At 40.3% G+C, this 22,680-nt stretch overlaps 1 protein-coding gene across 2 annotated transcripts in view; it reads right to left on the reverse strand.

Annotated features, from left to right (window-relative positions):
• Positions 1 to 11,857, reverse strand: part of DPY19L1 (dpy-19 like C-mannosyltransferase 1) — a 54,420-nt gene extending 42,563 nt beyond the window's left edge. For both annotated transcript variants that reach the window (XM_035316954.1, XM_035316952.1), the window contains exons 1-5: positions 11,468 to 11,857; positions 10,862 to 10,930; positions 7,249 to 7,273; positions 6,035 to 6,122; positions 4,522 to 4,659 (exon numbers count right to left, since the gene is read on the reverse strand). In XM_035316954.1, the coding sequence (XP_035172845.1) occupies positions 4,522 to 4,659; positions 6,035 to 6,122; positions 7,249 to 7,273; positions 10,862 to 10,930; positions 11,468 to 11,753 (606 nt within the window). In that variant the 5' untranslated portion in view covers positions 11,754 to 11,857. The remainder of the gene's footprint in view (positions 1 to 4,521; positions 4,660 to 6,034; positions 6,123 to 7,248; positions 7,274 to 10,861; positions 10,931 to 11,467) is intronic.
• Between the last annotated feature and the right edge of the window lie 10,823 nt (positions 11,858 to 22,680).

The following is a 22,680-nucleotide window of genomic DNA, read 5'->3' on the forward strand; positions in this document are numbered from 1 at the left end:
CCATGTCAGACCAGAGCCAGCTGCCCCAGAAGGGACCTGCTGCTGCTCAAAGACGAGCTAATGCTGGATGGATGTGGGGGATGGTTGTTTTTAGTTTGCTTTCACTTCTCAATGCTCCACTCTGGTATTTATTGGTAATAAATTATGTTAATTTCCCTTATCCCAAGCCTGCACTGCCTGTGATGGCAATCGGTGAGTGATCTCCCTGTTGTTGTCTCAAACCAGGAGCTTTTTTCCCCCCTCATTGTATTTTTAACCCCGTGTTCTTCTGAGGAGGGTGAATGTGAGAGTGGCATGCATGGTGGTCCTTAGTTGCCCATTGGTGTTGAACCTCCGCAGCTGTGAAGTAAATCTTCCTGGAAACCACTTCCAAACATACTAATGACAAAAAAAAAAAAAAAAAAAAGTGACTGGAAGCAGTCAGAATGGATTTACAAAGGGGAATTCATGCCTAACTATTCTGAGATGACTGGCTTGTTAGATGAGGGGAGAGCTGTGGACATTCTTCATGCTGACTTAGAAAAGCACTCAACCTTGCACCATAATATCTTCCTGGACAAACTAATGAAACACAAACAGTGTAAGTGGACACAGGACTGTGAACTAGCTGAACGGGCTCAGAAGACTGATCAGCAGCACGAAGGCCAGTCACTATGGGAGCACCCCAGGGATCAATACTGGTGCCAAACCTGTCCCCAGCTTTATTAATGACTAGATGACAGGACAAGAGAACACCCTCCACAAATCTGTAGACGATGTAAAATTGGAAGGAGTAGCTGACATTTGTGTTGCCGTTCAGAGGGACCTCAACAGGCAAGAAAAATGCACTGACAGGAATCTCACAATGGGAAATATGCAAAATCCAGCACTGCGGAGGAACAACCCCGCACACCAGTACAGACTGGGGAGCAGTCTGGAAAGCAGTTTTGAAGAAAAGCTGGAAAGCAGTTTTGCAGAAAAGGACCTGGGTGTCCTAGTAGACAAGCTGTAAGTGAGCCAGAAATGAACCTTGGTCACAAAGAAAGCAAAAAGTATCCTCAGCTATATTTAGGGAGTCAGGAGGCATAGAGAGTGATCCTTCCCCTATCTTCAGGGCTGGTAAGAATGTATCTCCAGCGCTGAGTCCTGTTCTGGGCTGCTCAAAATAATGACATAGATGGAGTAAAGGAGACTAAGACAAACTGCTTTCAATTGCACCCAGTAACAGGACAAGAGCAAATAAGCACAAATTGAAATGCACAGGTCATTCCACTTACATATAAAATTTCTTCTTTTTTTTTAGATACTATTAGGGTGTTCAAACACTGGAACAGGCTGCCCAAAGAGATGAAGATACTCAAAATTGAACAAGAGATGGCCCTGAGCAATCTGTTCTACTTCATCTTGCTATGAGTGGGATCAGATGACGTTCAGACACCCCTTCCAACTTCAACTGTTCTACAGTTTTATGATTTATTCATTCTTCAAACTAAGACTCCAATCACCATTAATCACTTCATCTCTTTACACTCTCACAACATAAACCTTATATATTCCAAACACAATTGCATCTTTCTGTCTAGACCCAGACTCCTTGCCTTAATACTGTGTCTTGTGTAGTACACTGTCCTGAAGTCCTGGGGGCTTCCTCACCATCTGTGCCCTGGCTCTTCTATCTGTGCATGTGTGCATACAAGAACCAGACACTTGCCCTTTCTCCAGGTAGGCAACAACAGGGCTGAGAACCAATTCCAAATCCTTCCTCTCATCACCTGAAAGTGGTTTGTATGCTGCCAACAGACTGTGAATGGGAGTTTAGAGACATCTGTCTAGCATGCTTGCACCACCAGCCCTGAATCTGACATTACCACAAGCACATAAAGCATTCTTGCTGAACTGATGTTGGAAAAAAAAATTAAATCTCATTTACCAATTTAACCTTTTTGTCACAAGTGTTTATGTCAGCTGCTGATATTACCACACATGAATACTTCCTAAAAATGCTACCAAGGGTTTTAGGTACTTCCTACAAAGCACAGAAACATTTTTACCAAAAGCTACTTTACATGAAACAGTTAACAGAGACATAAAAATGGAAGCAAACCAGTAGTACAAAACTGATAGGTCAGTTAGAACACAATGACATTTTTTTGGAATTTCTACTGTCCCATTTTTGAGGGGTCAGTAAATATGAAATTTGTAAAAGAATAGATTGGCTCTCACACCCAGCAGATCCTCTGTGGACCAGTCCTTTGCTGTTAAAGGACATGTAGAAAAATCAACCACTTTTACTACTTGCCTTTGATTAAGCACTTAACCCCAACTACATGGGTCTTTACAACACTTATCACTCCAACTCAAATTTTCATCATTACTATCACACACAGAAATATCAACTGTTATGTAAAGGTGAGCAGCCAGAGAGCAAACCAGTTATTAACATGAAATTAACACATTATCTCTGCCACTTCACATCAGGGTCCACATATGAAAACAACTACACAGCTACTGAAACTGCCTAACTGCAGCAAATACCCAGAAAACCAAGACTTTGTTTGGCACTATAACATTGTGCGACTGCAAAGATATTTTTTTTTTTTTGCTTTTGATGCTTTATTTTACGATTTATGTCTATCATTTACAAAAGATGACGAAGTGTTCATTACAGACTTTTTTTTAAAAAAAAAGTTTTCATGGCTAATATGCTAATATCAGCTGTACCTGCAGGTTAGCTATTCTATTGATGGGTTTTACATCTTGTTTAGTAACTGTATTTCAAGGATATTTTTGATGCAATTGATTTTGAAATCCACTAAACACAATTTTTTACTGAAATTCAGCCTTAATGCTGCTATTGGACAGAAAGAGCTGGAAAGCTCCTACAATATTAAACAGGAAATGAAACACCTTTAGGAAACATGGCTGGGTACTGGGTATCAGAAAAAAAAAAAAAATCACTGCCAACAAATAAATCCACAAGCATCTTCCTACTACCCATCACAAGTAAAACTAGATAAATTTGGAGAATAAGCTTTAGAAGTTGCAGTTGTTCACTACTTTATAGATACAGTTATGTGGAAACAAGAGCACTCAAGAAACACACTTTTAAAAAAAGCTATTTACAGGAAGGCTAGACATCAAATAGCAACTGACTGAAAGGAGCAGAGGAGACCATTTGTCTGTTTTGCATGCTCACACAGGCACAGAAAAGATGAATTAACTCATACTTTATCACCAAGTTCAATGAGCCAATAAGATCCTAGAAAACTCAGAATGAACAGACAAGCCTACATTTTTTGCACAGTAATCTACTCAATGTTTTTACAGGAAGTCAAGCTACTGTATCTTATTGGGTGTTGAAATCAAAACAAGAGCAATTTACTTAGTCATCTTTCATGGTGATACTGATGATTCTCTAAGAGCAAGATTAGTCGAGAAGTTACCTTTGTTTTTTCCAAGTCAGAAAACCTTTCTCAGCTAAAGAAAGTAACTGTATTACTCAAACACAGCACGCATTCCTACTGTTGCATTTCTAGAACTGAATTGCAATCACTTTGGAGTACAAACCAACAAGAAAACCAACAAATCACCACACATGACAACAAGAGGATAACGAAAAGGAACAGCCTATAGCATTTAGTACTTCCAGAGCAAGAAATTAAAAAGCAAATGAAATCATGACATGCCAGTTGTCTCCTGACAGAGCAGGAGAAGAGTGTAAGTGCTAGTAATCAGCAATTACAGCCATTATGAGTCCCTGGTTCTCCAAGAAACAAGTTGTTCCTGACACATGGAGTTACATAAATGTACATTAACCAAAAGAGTTTCCCTTCTGCAAAATACTTAAGAGACATAGGCAACGCTGCAAGAGAGAAAAGCAAACATTTCTGTACTTAATGACATCATCTCTGTAGTGACAAAAAAAAAAAAAGGCAGAGAAAGAACTTAATCTAATCAGGTAACAAGCACATGCAAAACAATAGCAGACACTCTTCCAAGGAGGAATTTCTTACGCAACAAGCAAAATAAACTATTACCATTCACGGATTTTAAGGCCACAGTAAACTGTGATGATTCATTAGTTTATCGTCCTACACAAAATGCAAGCCAAAATAACCTCTCAGCATCTTCATTACTGCAGACATAGTCACATATCACTTATACTTCATATATCATATTTTCTTAAGAGCACCATGTCGGCTACTTACTTCCAGAAAAATGAACAAAAATAAACAGGAAGTATAGAAATGGACTGAAACTGTAGGGTATGAAATACCATGATGCAGAGAGTATTCGCATTTGGTTGAACATACTTGAAGTCCAAGAACAGTTAATAACAATGGCAATTGATCACAGTGTATGAAGTAACTTTCACATTTTAAAACTGGAACTAAAATACAGTCATTAATGAAGTGTTGCTTAAATACTGTATCTTTACAGCTACACTTTACAGAGTAATATTTCTGACAATTTATAATCAAGCCTAAAGAAACGAAAGTTCTCTCAAACATTTAAGAATCTTATTTTCAAAACATAACTCACCTCTGGGTAAAGATTGAACCTTTGTAAGGTGTTAATCACTAAAGGATATTCAGTTAGTCTGTCATTCATAATTGCCCACAGCCCATTCCAAAACGATGGTGCCTCAATAATTATCTTGAAGTAGGAATAATAAAGACCCTACAGGAGAGCAGAATTATTATTTATCATTAAAGAGATCACTTCTGCTTCATGAACCACCACATACAAGCTTCATTTTTAAAATTAATTTTGTATTATAACAAATAGAACAAAATTATTCAAGAATTTTTCAATTTTTCAAATTATTCAAGAATTATTCAATTTTATAGAACAAAATTATTCCAGGCGGAGAAGTGATAGTGGACAGTTGGCTGAATATGAGGCAGCAGTGTGCTCAGGTGCCCAAGAAGGCCAACAGCATCCTGGCTTGTATCAGAAATAGTGTGACCAGCAGGGCTAGGGAGGTGATCGTCCCCCTGTACTCAGCTCTGGTGAGGCCGTACCTCGAGTACTGTGTTCAGTTTTGGGCCCCTCACTACAAGAAGGACATGGAGGTGCTTGAGCGGGTCCAAAGAAGGGCGACGAAGCTGGTGAGGGGCCTGGAGAACAAGTCCTACGAGGAGCGGCTGAAGGAGCTGGGCTTATTCAGCCTAGAGAAGAGGAGGCTCAGGGGCGACCTTATCACTCTCTACAGATACCTCAAGGGAGGCTGTAGCGAGGTGGGGGTTGGCCTGTTCTCCCACGTGCCTGGTGACAGGACGAGGGGGAATGGGCTAAAGTTGCGCCAGGGGAGTTTTAGGTCAGATGTTAGGAAGAGCTTCTTTACTGAAAGGGTTGTGAGGCATTGGAACAGGCTGCCCAGGGAGGTGGTGGAGTCACCATCCCTGGAAGTCTTCAAAAGACGTTTAGATGTAGAGCTTAGGGATATGGTTTAGTGGGGACTGTTAGTGTTAGGTTAGAGGTTGGACTCGATGATCTTGAGGTCTCTTCCAACCTAGAAATTCTGTGATTCTGTGAAGACGACTTCCCTGTTTTCAAACCTCTTCCTGTTACTGACACTGAAGCAACCAGTGTGGGCTTCCTTACCATTTGAGTCATAATTCAATATCTGGAATCTCTCATTTTGTTAGCTAACTATGCATTAGCATAATATTCCATAATTCTCAAACTAATAAAAGCTGCCAAAAGGTGTACGCATATGCAAACATTAATTAAAAATGACTTTAAAAAAGCTGCATAACAGGACTATAATCAGAAGTTTGCTATCAGACATTTGCAGCTCTGTATTTTAGGTCCTCTACAATCATCCTTTTAAATCATATTTAAAGCAAACTGTGAAGAGATACATTCACAATGTTATCAGCTTCAAGACACACAAATGCTCTATACGTAAAACTGTAACGCATGTTAGTTGCGAGAAATCAAAATATTTTACTTAATCAGACAGTATTAAGAAATTTTGGAAAGCCCACAATCACAGTATTAAGAAGAGAAGTTTTGCAACCACTGAATTGTTATTAAAAGATAATCTAACCATCTCTGTGCGAAAGGCCATTTCTCTTTCTAGCGTTGACAGATGAGAAAAGTGACGGTCATTTTCAAACAGAGTTGTTATGTGACACCTGTTAAAGAATAATAATAATTGATTTTGAGTAAGGCTTTTTAGAACCTTTATTAAGTCATACACACCAAGGAACAGCTGGCAAAACATTCACTGCAGACCCAAAATCTACTTACAAACTGCTATTTTACTCGGACATCGTATCAACATTCTCCTCTGTTCAGACAACTTTAAATGGAAAAATATGATCCACAGAATACTTATTAAATGCTATTATGGAATAAGTTTAAACGTCTGCACTTCAAAATACTCTTTTTAGAAACAAAACTGTAATGCTATTAAAATTAGCAAATATTTAGAAATAAATTTCAAATATCCTACAAATGAAAAGAAACACAGATTAAAAACTGGTGGAAATACTATGGTGTACATGTAAGTAGTGTAGGTTTTCTCTGCTAAAAACTTCCAGAGAAGATGGTAAAAGAAACAGAGCAGTGTACACAGCCCTGCTTTTGAACAGGAATTTGCAAGAAGCAGACTACTAAAATCAATAATTCTTTTTGAGCTAGGAAGCAAAAACACAGTGGAAGAAGCTTGTTATCTCAGCAAAGGCAGCTGGGTGAAAATCACTGTAGAAACCATTCTGTTTCAGGTCCCTACAAAAAAAGGAAAGGTGAGGATTAGGATGGACCCTGAAATGTGGGGATTATGTTGACAAAAAGTAGTTGAAAGGCCATTCTGTACACAAAGAAAACATTGGCCAGACTTCTCTGAAGAGGTCAAAGGAAATATGATGCAAAACTAAGAAATTAAAGCACTATGTAAATAAGGAGAACAAAGGAAGAAGTTGAAAGGATTTACCTGGACCTTCAAAACCCACTCAGGGAAAAAAAGGACTGCAGCTGAATTTGCATAGCTAAACTATGATTCCTGTGGATCCCCTCCAACTCAGGATATTCTATGATTCCAACAGTTTTGCAGCTGGAAAACAGGCTTCACTCTTGGCTGAACAGGCTTAAGAAACCTTTCATGTCAGCTTCACAAGAACAGAATTATTCATCTTAGAGATGACAATTTGGTTTTGAAAGGCAAGATCTAAATATAAATTATCCCAATAGCTTGTCTAAATATAAGTCAAAATGACATTTTCAAGTATCATTACTCTAAAGTAATAAATGTAATCTTACCAGTGTAGGACTCCGGCAAAAGCAGCTGTAAAGGAAACAAAAGGTGTCAAGTTACTCAAATATTTAAATCACATAACACTAAATCGTGTTCTTTTAAGTAATTATAGTACTACTTCAGGGATGCACAGAAGGTATTCAGCCTCCAGAGCAGTAGCAGAATAAGAGTATCTGAATTAACTTTTATGGGCAGCTCTTTGAAACTCTGAAATTACGCTGGTGGCATTCAGCAATAGGCGATGTTCCCACCTGTACCTTGCATCACTCAAGGTGATTCATCAGAATCTAATGCACTCCCATTTCAGCTATCAAGACACATAACTGGATTATAAGCACTTGTACATTATATATAGAAAATTTGAAACATTTTTAAGATGTTGATGCAAAGCTAATGGAGACTGTAGCTGCTGAAAAGAGTAGACTTGCAATAGTCTCAAAATAGACAAATGGAATGCTAGCTGCACTGTTGTCACTTAGGTACAGAACATGGGAGGAATTTGAAGGAAAAACAGAAATGACAAATGATGATAAAGTGGTAAGTAAACAGTATAGGTGCACTGGGTCTGGATGGGACAGAGTTAACTTTCACTGCAGCAGCTCATACAGTGCTGTGCTCTTTGCTTGCAGCTAGAACAGTGTTGGTATCACAGCAGTGCTGTGTCTGTTGCTGAGCAGGGCTGGCACACATCCCTCCAAACCACCCCTAGAACCAGCAGGCTGGCAGTGGGCGAGAGGTGGTCGAGACATCACCAGGGCAGCTGATCTAAACTGACCAAAGGGATATTCCAGCTCCACTTTAATCACTTAAGTGGTTTTCTCAAATAGAGGCCTGGATTTCAGTTTAAAAAAATAATATATTTTCATAAGCTTTCATTTAGAAATTTACATTTTTACATATACTCTCAAGGAAAAAAAAAAGTCACTGAAGAGTTTCTCTGTATAGTTCTCATTAAGCAGAATTCAATGTCTTAGAAAAGTTTCAGCACTGCAGATTTTTTATACTAAGGACATTAGTTCTAATGGAGAAGAACTCCATTAGAGTTCTTTGTTCAGAAAAGCAGATGACAAATGGAATTCCAGGTAAGCACGTTAGCTACATCAGCAACACAGCAAAACCATATTCAATAAACGATCATGTTTCACAACAATTAGGCAGAAGGAAACAGAACAGTCCATGCCTCTCTTTCTTATTACTTATTGAATCTCACATGTGCAGACAGAAACACAAAGCATTATTTCTTTTCTCAGTAACATTTTTAAGACTCCCAATAAAATTACATGCTGAAATACATTTATATATACTCTCACACACTCCAACAACAAAACAAATCTATTTTTAAGATGGATTATATATTAAGTAAATACATTAAGGGCAAAAAAATGTATATTAGCTACGAGTACTATGCATGACCTCCAAATTCATGTAGCTCCAAATAAGCCAAATATACAGTATTTTCAAGTTGCAAATAAATTATCTATTAATATGGAAATTATGTTTCAGATGAAAATATCCTCTTATTTCATAGAGGAAACAATATATTTAAAGCTGATTCTTCCCTTCTGTAAACGTTTTATTTATAAATCAATTCATTAACTGTAAATACATTCAATCACGGTTATTTTCTAAGAATTTCATACACACTTTTGTGAAACTTCCTAACACTACTCTAAGTATAGAAGCAAAACCTTTATAATCACTTAGCAATTCATGTAGTTACTTACCTACATGAAGAGATAATTCGCATAATGCATAGACTTGTATCATGAATTCAAATCTATAGTTTTTGACTGACTGCATCCAGACATACATTAAGCTAGGTGCTGATGGAAAATATGCAGATCAGCTCTCTTAAATTGCCACCCTTGATCCCACTGATGTCCTTACTGGGGAGCAAAGGAAGCGTAGGTATACTAGAGTCCTAATGCTACAAAGACTTATACAACTGCCACGTACTTGAAGTTGCAGATGCCATTTTCTTGCCCAGTGTAACAATCATTAAAAGCAATGCATATGATCAGATTTTCGCAGACTAAGGCTGTTTATTCTTCATATTCCCCATGTTCAAAAAAGGCAATGTGAATGGCTTATGAGAAGCATTGGGAAATTACATACTGAAGAAATAAGCCATTGTTAAAAGCCATAATATACAGAACCCATTTACCAAGCGAACAACAAATGCTAAGACACTGTAATACACTAAGGTATGGAACATACGAGAAACTGACTAAGACTGCAAATTACCAAAGTGACTAGGTAGAAATACAGTACAACAGGTAACAGTGACGAGCCTGTAAGCATGGACTGCTCCTGTAGTTTACTCAAGATGTTCCATTGTCAGACTCTGTGCAATTAGAACTAGGCCTCAATTAAATGGTCATTAAAAAATTAGTGCACAAGTGTTGTAGAAGAATGTTCTTAAAAACCTGACAACTTTATTGTAGCACCTAAATTGGAGTTTGGTCCTAAAAGAAAAAAAATAACACCCCATAACAACACTAGCTCCACCAGCAGCAGCCTCTGTTTATAAGATTTGGACCTTAAAGGTCAAATAAAACAAATATTCAAACACCACTAAAACTTTACCAAGAAATACTATTTCATATTTAGTACATTTACATCCTTTGCTACTGCAAATATCGTATGCTATTACATACTTTACTATTTGCAATAGGTTTACTATTAACAGTCTAAGCGTTCAGTTAGCTACCTGACTTTCACAGCCAAATTAAAACTCCAGAAATGATAAGGCTGTCTTACCTAATTTGTTCTCAAATTTAAATCAAAGGAAAGCATTCTTTAATTTTTGACCATCTGTTTAATATTTCTGTATCACAAGTCAGTGCTGGTCTAGGAAATACTGAATAAACAGAGGTAAGCAAAGCAATTCTGGAACAGTTTATTCATCAATTAGCTTGTAAGCTAAGTGTTGTTCCTCTGCTGCTACATTGCAATGTAATTCATCAGACTAAAGAAACTCCCTCCGGCAACAAGGACCACTGGTGGTGTCGGTGTCATTAGTACTACCAGCATCTTGGGAATACCTTGACAGTCTTTTAATATAATGCCTTCAAGAGAATATCTAACTGTGCATTTGCTAAATACACTATTATTTCACTTTTGTTGACTTTAGAAATGCATTTTTTTTATTTATTTTTGCAGGTACTTTAGATGCTTTTTCCAGCACTCTGGCCACTAGCCATTTTATCATTAACTCCCAAATATACCCAGAGATAACAAGATTTGAATTTACACCCCCCTACAGTTACATGTTCTTCCAACCATAATCCTTATAAAAGGAGCTGTTTTGACCACAACAACAGTTTTACTTAATAGTTGCTATTTTCTTTTTCTACATATTAATGACTGCATAGGGGAGATCTGTAAATCTCTCGTGAACAATTATTTTCCTACAAACGTCATAATACCACATCAGCTGCTATAAAAAAAAAAAAAAAAAAAACATAGGTAGGAAGCTACTTCCTGACACCTCTTCAATATAAATCAGCCTTTTTTTTTTCAAGTTATGTTTCCAAATATATTTTGGTATGGCTTACAAATGCAGAGACAGAAAGGCAAAAATGACAGATTTCTCCCCAGCTCATTCCTTCTACTTACCCAGAATGAAAGTGAGCCATATCTTGCTATCAGCTTTTACAACGAAGGCCCTTCTGTCATCAACAAACACTGTCAAAAGAAACCAAATATTTTGAGCATCAATTATGATTAGCCTCTGTAAAACCAAACTTAGCAGCATTACTGTGCTGCAAAAATCTCGACCAGACTTCCAGAATGCTCAAAGAATTTCATATGGTGAGCTGGTAACTACACATACATCAAGCTTTAAACATCACAGACAGGCTGTGAAGGTGAATGTACGAATCTTCAGGGTTTTAATTCCTGAAATAACTTTTGCAAAGTAACTTGTAGGAAGGCAAGCACCGCATATATGCGCTATAGATAAATTTGCTGAAGGAAAAAGTCAGACTTTTTAAGAATCAGCAAGCCTCCGTTCTGCCAGCAAAACGAACCAGGAGGCAATGCCAACGCTGGTGCCAGAGCTGCCCAACGCTTTTATCAGGACTCTTTACAGAGTCCCCCGAGGCTGCTAGGACGGCCAGAAGCCCCTCCCCTGAGAGGGTCACAGGCGGCACCCCAGCACCCCGCTCCCCGCGGGATCACCCCTTCCTCCCCCGAGGAAGGCGGCCCGCTCCCCGCACCCACCTCGCAGCCGCTCTCCGCAGACGTGCAGGAGCCCCAGGGGGCCGCGGCCCAGCGCGTCCCACAGCCGGCCGGCTGCCGCCGCCTCCCTGCAGCCTCTCGGGGGCTCGCTCCTGCCTCCCCGCCGCCCGCCGGCTCCCTTCCGCACGCCGCGGGCCCCGCCGGGGACCTGCCTACCGGGGGAGCGAGCCGGCCGCCCGTGGCCGCTCCGGGGGCTGCCTCCCGGCGAGCGCTGCCCGGGCTTGAGCGGCGGCGACTCTTTGTTCCCGCCTCGGCTCGGGACGGCCATCTCCGCATAGTCCCCGACGGGCCGCACCGGGAACGGGGCGCTCCTCCCCGCGCCGCTTCCCCCACCCCCGGGCAGGGCCTCGGGGCGGAGCGGCGAGGGGAACGGGTCACGGCTTAGCACGGCACGGCTCGGCTCCGCCCGGCCGCGGACACGTAGGGACGAGGGCGGCGCTCCCCCGGTAACGGCCGCCCTCCCGCCCGCCGCTCAGGCAGGCGCCGCCCCGCAGCACAACGGCCGGGCGCAGCCCTGCCCCGGCCCGCAGGGCTCCCTCTACGGGTCGTATCGCCTCCCATAGGGGCTGCCGCTGTTGTTTCACCCCATAGTCCCGCCCTTCGGCCGTCCCCCCGCCTGGTTTTTGTCCTCTCCCGCTCCTGGTTTCTCAAGCATCGCTTCGGTTAATTAGTGTGCTCTCATTAAGAGGAGAGATATGTCTGGAGGGGTCCCCCCTCGCCTAATTCCCATCGTGGTGACAGCCAGAAGATGGCTTGGGTGTGGTGACTCGGGGGTATTCCAGCCATATAAAACAACACCTGCAACTCTGTCTGCTTCTCCTCTTCCCTTTCCACCATTAGGGAGTTTAAGCGTGGGTTTGCATTGCCGCACACTGGAGATGTGCCAATAACACACTTAACTGTGGACTTGACCTGCGCCACAGCCAGGGCAGCCCCGCAGGGCTCCCTCCAGCCACTGGCAAAGCAAGGCCACAGGCAGCCTCCAGCTCCAGCCAGAATGTGTCTCTGGCTTTGGAGGTTAAAAACCATTGAGAGCCACTGCTCTCAAGTAATATTTAGAGAATGAAGCACCGATCTGAACTTGGGATCTCATTTAAGGCAGGCAATCACATGTTTATTTAGAAACAAGAACTCCATTTCTGGCCTACAGAGGCCTACAACGTTAGCTGAGGTTGGCCCAAAGACTGTAGTCTCCTTACATTTATAGCAAAAGGTTAGTGTTTCTCTTGGGTAGAACTCACTCAGGGATGTCAAGGTTTCACTGCCACACTTACAGCTGGGATGTTCAGGTGCCTGGCTGGCTCATGTACCAGCCCAGGCCCTTCTCTTCCCCGAGGGGAGATTTCTTCACAACTTTCTGAAGTGGTTTTCACCAGTAAATCAGGGCAGCAATAACGACTCCCACACTAACACCCGGAATTACTGTTCTGTTAAGGGTGACGAACACACAGCACGACTGTCAGATGGCACCCAGCTAAAGCAAAACTGCCTTTCCTCTTCCTACCTGTGCTTTTCTGCGTGGCACACAACAGTGCTCAGTGACTCATCCAACAGTGATAAACAAATTTAATTACCACTCTTTGACCAAGTTGATTAAATAGAGCAGACTGATCCATTTGACACTTTTCTCTCTGGCCGCCTTTTATTTTTTCCCCTTAAACACCTTTCTCAACCATACATACTTCTTGTTTCCCTGGTGCACTTTATTTTTGTCTTTACTCTTTTTCTTTTCGTCCCTGCTCCCTCTTCATCTCCCTGTATTCACGGGTCTTCTACTCATGAGTTTTGGATGTGTTTGAAATGTATTTCAAACTATGTTTGATCGCTATATAGTCAGATTGTTAGCACAGGAAGGTAATTTTGGTCCAGATTCAGCTATCAAGATAGAAGATACATGAGAAAAGGATTGCCTTTGCTGTCTTTGTGATAGTAGGAATGTTGATACCACAGTAATGGTGTAAAGATACAAGCTGACACAGTTGAATTTAAAAAAAAAAAAAAAAAAAAAAAAAAAGTTGTGAAAGTCTGTGGGACTGACAGAGGGCCTATCTGTCCACAAATACTCAACTCCACATTTCTTGCCTTGTTGACAAAAAATCAGTGTTTTACCCCGAAGTATTTTGAAAGGTAATTTCAAACAGTAAGTGTTATATTTATCTCAAAAAAATGAGCAAGGCAAGGCTCACAGGAAGAAATATCTTTCATTTGGCCAGCTGATGCAGTTACATAAAACAACCAGTCCCTCAGGCACACAAGGCCTTCTTCAAACATGAATTACCTGTAACAGGTTAATACCACAAGAAACATTTATCTGTGCTTATCATATACTAAATAGAAACAAAAGTGTAAAAAGAGCACTCTCTGAACATTTGAAGAGTATGTACTCTTTTCCCTGCTGCTTTCCAAGTAACTAACAGAGAAAGAGTTCCCCAATCCACTCATCTTCATATCTGATTTTTGTCATGCAGCCTTGCCATAAATTTAGTAACGAGAGGAGCTGGCTGAGTGGTTGAAATATACAGTCTCCAGATAGTTAAGGAGTTCTGCATTTAACTGGCATAGGAAAAGACTGCTATGATATATTTTGCTGATTTTTAACTCCAGAAACCTATTTTTACATTTTGCCAAAATCAATATAGTCAAGGGGCTCTTAGTAACTTGAAGGGTTGAGATTATTAAGGTTCAAATGATTGCTGTGGGATGGCTAGACTATTAAGATTAACTGGGCCTGCTCCAGCCTGCGGCAAATCGATTACCTTCAGGCTCTTTTCTTCTATTAAAACTCTTCAGGCAATTTATAGCAAAAGATACCACCCACAGAACATGATTACAAAGGCACTTACTAGTAAACTAAACAACTCAATTTACAAAGTTATTGTGAGAACTCAAGACAGAGCGTTACTTTCTTAAATGTAGTGGAATCCATTTTCAGCAACTATGAATTGCAAAAGAAAACCTTCAACACTGCTTCAAAAGAGCTGCAGTAGAGTAGTACACCTAAAAATAAAATGACACTTTCTTCAATCTGTAGAAGAAATGAGTAATACAAAACAAACCCTGGCTTTATATCACCAGAATAATTGTATATTTTTTCCTGAAGCTCTGTTTATTTCAAACACTGTTTCATACACGGTAGCTCATCACTAATCCTTCAGATCACAGACAAAGGAGTGATCTCAGTAAGCCAGCATATACCTTGCTATATAGAACAAAAAGGGGGAAAAATGAAATGTGGTAACTCGGAGTAAATCTGATTTCTCTTAACTCTTGGTGGTGCTGAAGGGTATACTAGGCCATCAGAGTGACATCATCTTAATAAGCTTATTGTAACTTCTTTTGCCCAGGAACAGCAAAATCTGTAAGACAGTATTCCACAGTTTCTGCTGTACCAGAACAAAGCACATCCTGGACCGCAACATTTGTGTTTCTGCTAAGTCGTCCATATCTCCCTGACCACGCGTTTTCCATGAATTATCATGGGGACTGTCCCTTCATATTTCAAAATCACCCTGCCAGATTTCAGCAACCTCAAGATGCAGAGGTGGATGGTGTTTCTAACACACTCTCCATGGAGATAGTCCACAGTCCTCAAATAAAATACATTGCTTTGGCAGTTCCTACATATCCTCTCTCAGCATTCATTCCTCAGGACACTAGATCTGCACACCTTGTCATCAGACAGTCCAGAACTTACCTTCTTTTCCTCCATTCATTCTCATCTTCTGTACTGTTTCTTGCCACCAGTTATCTCACTCTTCCTCTTGCCTCAAGTGAGACCTTCACTTTCCAGTTTATTGTTGGTGCTAAGCCCTTCTCTCTCGCAAAGGTGATTTGAATGACAGTGCTTATTGAAAATCCTTTTTTATACCCATAACAATGTTTCTTGTACTGCTCTGCTTTGTTCCAGTGGCACTGCCTGATAGTATATTGTGCAAAGTCTGCAGCAAGGGAAAGGTTAATCTGCCAATGCCAGCTACCACAGGGCTTTGCTTCTATCAAGTTTTTAAGCCCCCACACTTTCACACATTCAACAACATAGTTAATAATAGGACTGCAATGTAGCAAGTTAGGGCACTCCAGCCTCCCTTTACTGGGTTTATTTAATCCAAGGTTAGCAAGTAATGACAGCATAACCTGTAAAGTATGTCTCTTCAGCCAACAAATGTATGATTGCTACCTGGTTAGGTGTACTCAACCTAGCATTAAACTAGCTATTTTGAGAACAGACGGTGACATAGCTATAGCAATGCAGAGCTCAGAGCCCCAGGTAAGTAAATACCCAGGCAGTTAGAGCATTTTGAGCTCCATACCACATGGCTATGTCTGACAACTTTAATCCTTAATCCTGCTTGAACTTCAGACAAAGAGCAGGCAAATTCCTACGTAAGGAAAGGACATCATGGGAATGGAAGTAGTTGGGACCGCTTCTGGTGAAGACTGGGCCAGGTAGAAGTGTGGATGCCTGAGGAGTCTCTCAAGGCAGAAATAAAGGAGCAGGATTGCCCTCAGAGTTTATACGTGAAAGAATCTGCCAGGGAAGATAAAAGAAGAACGTGGTGGCAGACCAGTCATAACTTGTACCCTGGTCTATTTAATGACACTGTGGGGCCAATTCTCTTCCTGCAGGATACAGAAATCCCCCCTTAAATTAACTCCCTTAAATATGCACTGCATGTATCATGAAGAGGGAAAAATGGTCTCCTGGTGAGTTAGTAATAAAGCAGTCTGATCTATGCTTGCTCATCTCTTCATCTCCGTTCTCTCACCTTTAACGTTGTCATTGCATTTTTAACTATATAACTGGAGCACTTATGCCTTTATGGCAAAATTCTTATACACGCAAAAGCTCATTTCTGCTAGAAACAAGCGAGAACAATTTACTCAGCTTGCCTGAAATCCCATTTTTAGAATGAGAGGTCCTGAAGACCGTTCTTTCTTTGACCATAAATTTACCTCCTTCATTTCTATAGGGATGACTGCGAGCCTCAAACTGCCTGCTGCCAAAATAGCACCGAAGAACATTAGTCACTCAATTATTTTCCACCACCTGATTTCTTGGTTTTCAGTTTCCAGTACCATTTTCACACTACCATAAATGCTTCCCTGTAGCTATGAAACAAACAAATAACCACAGGTAATTAAAGAAAAAAATAAATAAATAAATAAAATAAAGAGAGAACAAGAAATACTATGAATATCAGGAAAAGGATGCAAGCTACGCTGGGAACCTTCTAGGTCTGACATCTCTCCAGTTACCCTTCCCTTCTTGCAGCAGAGAGAACGATTGCAGCAGCACAGCCTTCTACTTGCCCTGCTGAGCAGCCAGATTTGGGAGATTTGCCAGTTCCCCTTCTTATGACACACAGTGTGATCATCTCCTCCCAACCGGGACCTGGAATGTTTCTGTAATTCCTCACTGTTCTGAGGACTTTTAACTCCTCTGCATGATTTAATCTCCTTATAGCTTTCAAAATGAAGAACCATTGCTGTATGCTCCAAGTTCTCACTGCGTGGCATTTGGCCACAGCAAGTAGTCATGCTAATTTGGCATAGATGCCATGATTCATAGCCCCAGCAACTGCATCTGATTATGCTTGTATTTGTAGAAGCAAATTATAGAGCAAGTTCTCTGGGGACCACAGAACTCACTATTAAAAGCACAAGTGATGGATCCAGCTGACCTTAACCTGATATATGACCCACCATGCTTTTGTTTCACCTTTTGTGGAGTTGGTGTTTATTTGGCATGTCTCAAAGTAGCTGCTGCCAAAAGATGCGTCAGAGAAGACAGAGGAAGCAACCCATGGTGACAAGCAGGAGCTAAGTGACAACAACAGAATGGGATCATGTGGACATGTCTTGACCTATTACTATATTTCACAACAGACACCATCTATGCAAAATTGAGAATATGGGCACAATTGTGGTAGAAATATGGGAAGTCAGCAATGGACTTAGAAGAGTAACATGAGAACAGCGTGGCAGTGCTCATTGAACAGCTTTTCAGTTAACAACTGGCAGGGCAGCCAGATGTGAGAAACAGTAGGGCTCTTGAAATATGTTGCCATACTGAAGTCAGTAAGCCTACACTGCTGGAGATTTAGTGGCAAATCTACTTTGGCAGGAGAAGCTTGTGGACCGCTGTGAAATGCGTACAGACAGCTGTTACCAAGAACACTAGCAGGGCCCAATTTTGCCTGTTCAGATGCTAGCACTTTTTTTATGTTTCACCTCTTTCTTACACCAATATTCACATCAGTGGGGATCTCAGTATATCATTTACCTTCCCTGATTAGCAAAGGCAGAGAAGATGTAGATTAATTACCCACAGTGACAGTGCTTTTAGCAAGTTAAGCAAAAAGGCAGACTGGACCAAAGGCAAGATGATCCTACATATCAAACACCCCTTAAAAGACAAACAAAGCCATGACTTGGGAATGTTACTTGCTTCCTGTGTATGGCTCAGCAAAGCAGAACTCTGTAACAAGCTGAAATAACTAATTTGGTCACTTCAAGGGTTGCAGGACATCTTTTTTCTTGGTAAGTCTGGTCCTTTTGCCAAAGACTTAACTAAGAGAGGGAAAAAAAAAAAAAAAAAAAAAAAAAAAAAAAAAAACTCTTTAACTTACACCTACACTAAACTACACACATAATTACAAAATTTACACACACAAATTTTGAAAATTCCATATGAGGTCCTTGTTGGTGAGTAACAGCAGTGGTTTCTTATGTCTTCCTCATCTCCTTCCTCATCTTTTTAATTCCTCAATAATCTTTCTTACATCACGATCCTGACTACTTGTGTGCTTTCTTTATACATTCTGAGGCCTTTCCAATAACAGCCCCCAAATCATGCTTTAAAGACTGTGTACACAACTATTTGGGTGTGCCACAGTGTCAGACAACTTGATCCTGTCCATCCCTCTCAGTTTTCCATGTGAAAACATAGTTCACTCCTGGGCATCAGGACATCAATGCCCTATTAGTCTGTCCCTCCTTGGTTTTCCACATCATCACCCTCTTCTCTTGAACTACCATGAAAGAGGTAGTGCTCCCTTTTAGCTGGAATAATACTTTTCTTCCTGTCCTATCAGCTGTGTTGGCAATTAGAGAACCCTTTTCCAGCTTACTTTTGAGGTCACAGTGCCCTCTACTGTCAAATACATCATCTATACTTCTGCATCATCTTGGGGGAAGGAAAAAAAAATAAAAAAGAAGAAGAAAAAAAAAAAAAAAAAAAAAAAACACACAATATGCCAAGTGTTTATACATACTCACTAAAAAGAGTCTTTGTCAGAATCGCTGCTAATTTAAATCAGACAGATGCTATGTGCAGAGTTTGAGTCACACCTGACTTGTGACTGTTGAGTAGTTCTGTATAAGGAAATGTTCTGATGCAAAATAAGAAGAATTAGGCCTGTGTTTCAAGTACAAATTGTAAATATCTCAGCCACAAATTTGTATTGCTCCTGGTGATCATCCTGACTCTGCAGATAGAAATCACCTATTGCATACGGAGACATCCTTTACAAACTGCTGTCCTCTGCATGTCTGCCTTTTCTCTCTCTCTCCATGAGCTATGTGGGATACTGCAAATAGTTTTGCTCCCCTGTGTGTGCCCCCTGGAGCACCACACACCATCCTGCAAATGAGCTGGCACCATTGCTGCCTCCCCCACCCCATCTCTCACAAGTCACACAGAAAGAGGGATTACATTGCTGACATATGTTGATGTATGTATTGATGACGGACTAAAGCCTGAATACAGTACAGTGCTCATTTTCTCATGTAAGTTTGACAGGAAAATGAGAAGTTCACTAAGCAACACACTTTCAAGTGTACAAATATTCATACAGATGAGTATGTATGAATACATCTGAATATATAAGACTAAGTATGAATTCATATAAATATGTACTCACACATGCTTGTATCTAAGATAATTATCTATAAAATACTAAAAATCAAACAGCACTGCTGGGAAGGTAAAGCATATTTCAAATTTATCAGACATACCTTTCTTTATTTAGCCATTTTTTTTCATGCATCTGCCATGTCAGAAAGTCCCAGATAATTTCACTGGTATTGATAAGAGCTGAGGCTCTACTGCAGAGAAACTGTGGACCATCCTGTAATCGTGGGTTTCTCTGGAAGGAAATCCTTAACAGGAAGGATGCTTTTAAAATTGTCCCTTGGTGGATGGAGGAAAAGATGTCATATAGCAGGAGTATGCTGTCTGGAACAAATACTTAGTGCTGTTTCCTGGGACACGAACACACAGAACAGAACATGCTGGGAAGAAGAGAAATGCAAAGTGACTGTAGAAAAAGGTGATAAAGTTTTAAGAGATGTTTTTGCTTCAGTTATAAGTTGTCTTTTTCCCCTTCTGATGAGGCAATGCCTGGAAAAATTCTACGTGCTTTTCAACCTCATAGAGCCCCATTGCCCACTAACTCCAAAACTCCCTGTGCCAAGTTGAAAGTAACTTCACATTCACATGCAGAAGTGCATTTTGCAAGTGGTGTGGAACCTCCACAGTTGCAACTGATTTATTGCCAGCAGTATTAGAAAAGTTACAAAAGAAATAATACAAAATTATCTGTTAGAGTAAACTGATTTTTAAGTGATATCACTCAGCATTGTTGAACAGCTGAAGAAAAACAAAACATTACATCAGGGTATGCAAAAAAAAAAAAAAAAAAAAAAAAAAAAAAATTGTTTCATATCTCACTCATGAAGCCATCTATCCCCTCCAGTCAGCACTGGTAAGATCTCAGTTAAAGGAATGTGTCTGGGTGAGCACTGCACTTCAGAAAAGATGTAGACCCACTGAAGGACAGGGATTTTTCCTCATAATCTCCTTATCCCTTTCTGTCATTCTTGTTTTACATCAGCCACAGTAGTTGCAAAGTAGATTTTCCCCCTCCAAACACACACACAGCAGAAAACCCCTTGAAGTCCACACAAGAAGGATGTGAAAAAGACTAGAGTAATCAGCAGCAATGCAGTATCAGTTTTCAAGAAAGTAAAAGGTTGTTGCAAGAAAAGAAAGAAGCACTGGATATGGAATGAAGGGCTAAAATTACATTCAGGGACAGGTTAGACATTAGGGCTGATTTCTAGTGAAAGAATAGTTAAACAGACTCTTTAAAGGACCTGTGGAATCTCCATTGTTGTAGGCTCTTAAGAGCAGATAAGATAAACATCTTTCAGAGGTGGTTTAATTATAAACTGATCTCGGTTTGAGCCATAGAGATGATCTCTGAAGATCTCTTCCTGCCCTACTTTTTATTATTATATACCAGCTAATCCCCCAATGAGTCTTTATGAAAATAAATCATCCCAAGTATCCCCTGACCCAGCTGTGAGCTAGAGACCACCCAGCTCCTAATATAGCAAGGGAAATGCTACTTTTACCCTGAACTACTATTCTGCAGTTGTTTGTCATGTCTCTATGTAACTCAGAAAATATCACTCTTCTAAAACGAAATAATGACAATCCCTTCATTTTTTGCCAAAGAAGGAAAGAGAGAGAGAAAGGGAGAGACAACCACATAAGCAGAAGAGCAGGACCAAACCTGTAACATTTGCTTGGGCCTTTGTTCTGGGGTAGGGCAGCAGGAGAGGAAAGAGTAAACACTGAGTCTGCAGGTGCTCGGGTCTTCGAGAGACACCTTGTTTTTTCAACTGGTCTGTCACAAACTGACTTTGAAAGTAGAATGGATGATCTGATGTGAGGGTGGTAACAGTGAAGGGAGTTGTGGGACTAGTCGATTAGTAGCACTGAGAATAGGGACCACATGTACAGAACAAGACTGGAGAGGGTTAGGCAGTAAATGAAGAAGTAAATGGAAAGTCAGAGGACAAAGAAGGAAAGAGAAGAAAAGTCATGTTGGAAAATAACTTTAAATGTACCAATTCAACAGAGGCCTAACTCCTAAAAAGATTTTGCTGTTTTCAGTGTTTCATATATTTTTAAAGGTGTGCTGTGGGTGGAAAGGAAATACTTAAATGCTAGAAGGAAACCTGGATCCCCTGAGCTCCTGCTGACAGCACGTCAGAGGCCCTGAGTTCTCAAATTTCTGAAACACTGAATAAAATCTCAGTCATAATTAACATTTTCATCTCATTCAAGAGATTGGGAAAGCATCTTTTTATGTATACTCTCTACCCCAAGATACATGTTTGCTTTCTCATGGAATGACATCTGCTGTATTTTACGCATTCAAAAGTGAGTCTCTCTCTCTCACACATAATGGGGTTTGTTGCCTTCCTTCCTCTCTTGAACTAACTCTGGAGGTTTCTTCCTCCTGAAGGCTTCCACAAACAGATCCCAAGGGTCTCTGGGACAACATGTTTCTGGTCTTTCTTCCCCACCGTCATTAGAATGATTTGAAGAAGAAAAACTAAACCCCTTGTTCTTGAAGGAAGGGAAACCCAAAGAAGGCAAAGGACTTCACACCAGCAGACACCTTCCAAGAGAAGGACAGATTTTAAGACCATTTCAAGAGAATAAATCACAAAGTCTCTTTAAAACTCGCTATCATCATGCTTGCTGAGATTCAAAGTAAAGGTCTGCAGGTGTATGAAAATTATTCACATGAAAGAAAATACATGCATATTTATGTAAATATGCAATCTGCATATTTTTGCCCTCAGTAAGGCATTAGGTGTGACACACTTTCACAGTTGAGCAACAGCAAGTCCTGCACAACTATCCAGTTACACAACTCTGGTGCAGAAAGCAAGTTTTATGTGGGCGCAGACATCTGTTTTAAGCCTTGCAAGGCTTTCTGAGCACTATACATTGGATTTTGTACAAACAACATTCAGGCTGTGCATTTTCTGCTTGCTATGGTATTGGATGCATGTTCCAAAAGGATTCAAAGATAACTTTGTTAAGATATGGACTGATATGCTCGTTTTGTCTACTGGGAAGAACTTAAAAGTAGTGCATGTGGATATGAGCTAGTTATTTCCTCTTATTCAGATAGCATTTATTGCAGAAAACACTAATATTTTCTGGAAAAAAAAATGTAGGAATAAAAATAAATAATAAATACATTACCATCCATAATCCAAAATGACATTACAGCTTTCAACTGACTGGATTCCAGCCAATTAGTAAGCAGAGAGAGGGGGGAACAAAAAATAAAATAAAATAAAATAAAATAAAATAAAATAAAATAAAATAA

Source organism: Oxyura jamaicensis, chromosome 2 (genome assembly GCF_011077185.1).
Source record: "Oxyura jamaicensis isolate SHBP4307 breed ruddy duck chromosome 2, BPBGC_Ojam_1.0, whole genome shotgun sequence".
NCBI lineage: Eukaryota > Metazoa > Chordata > Aves > Anseriformes > Anatidae > Oxyura > Oxyura jamaicensis.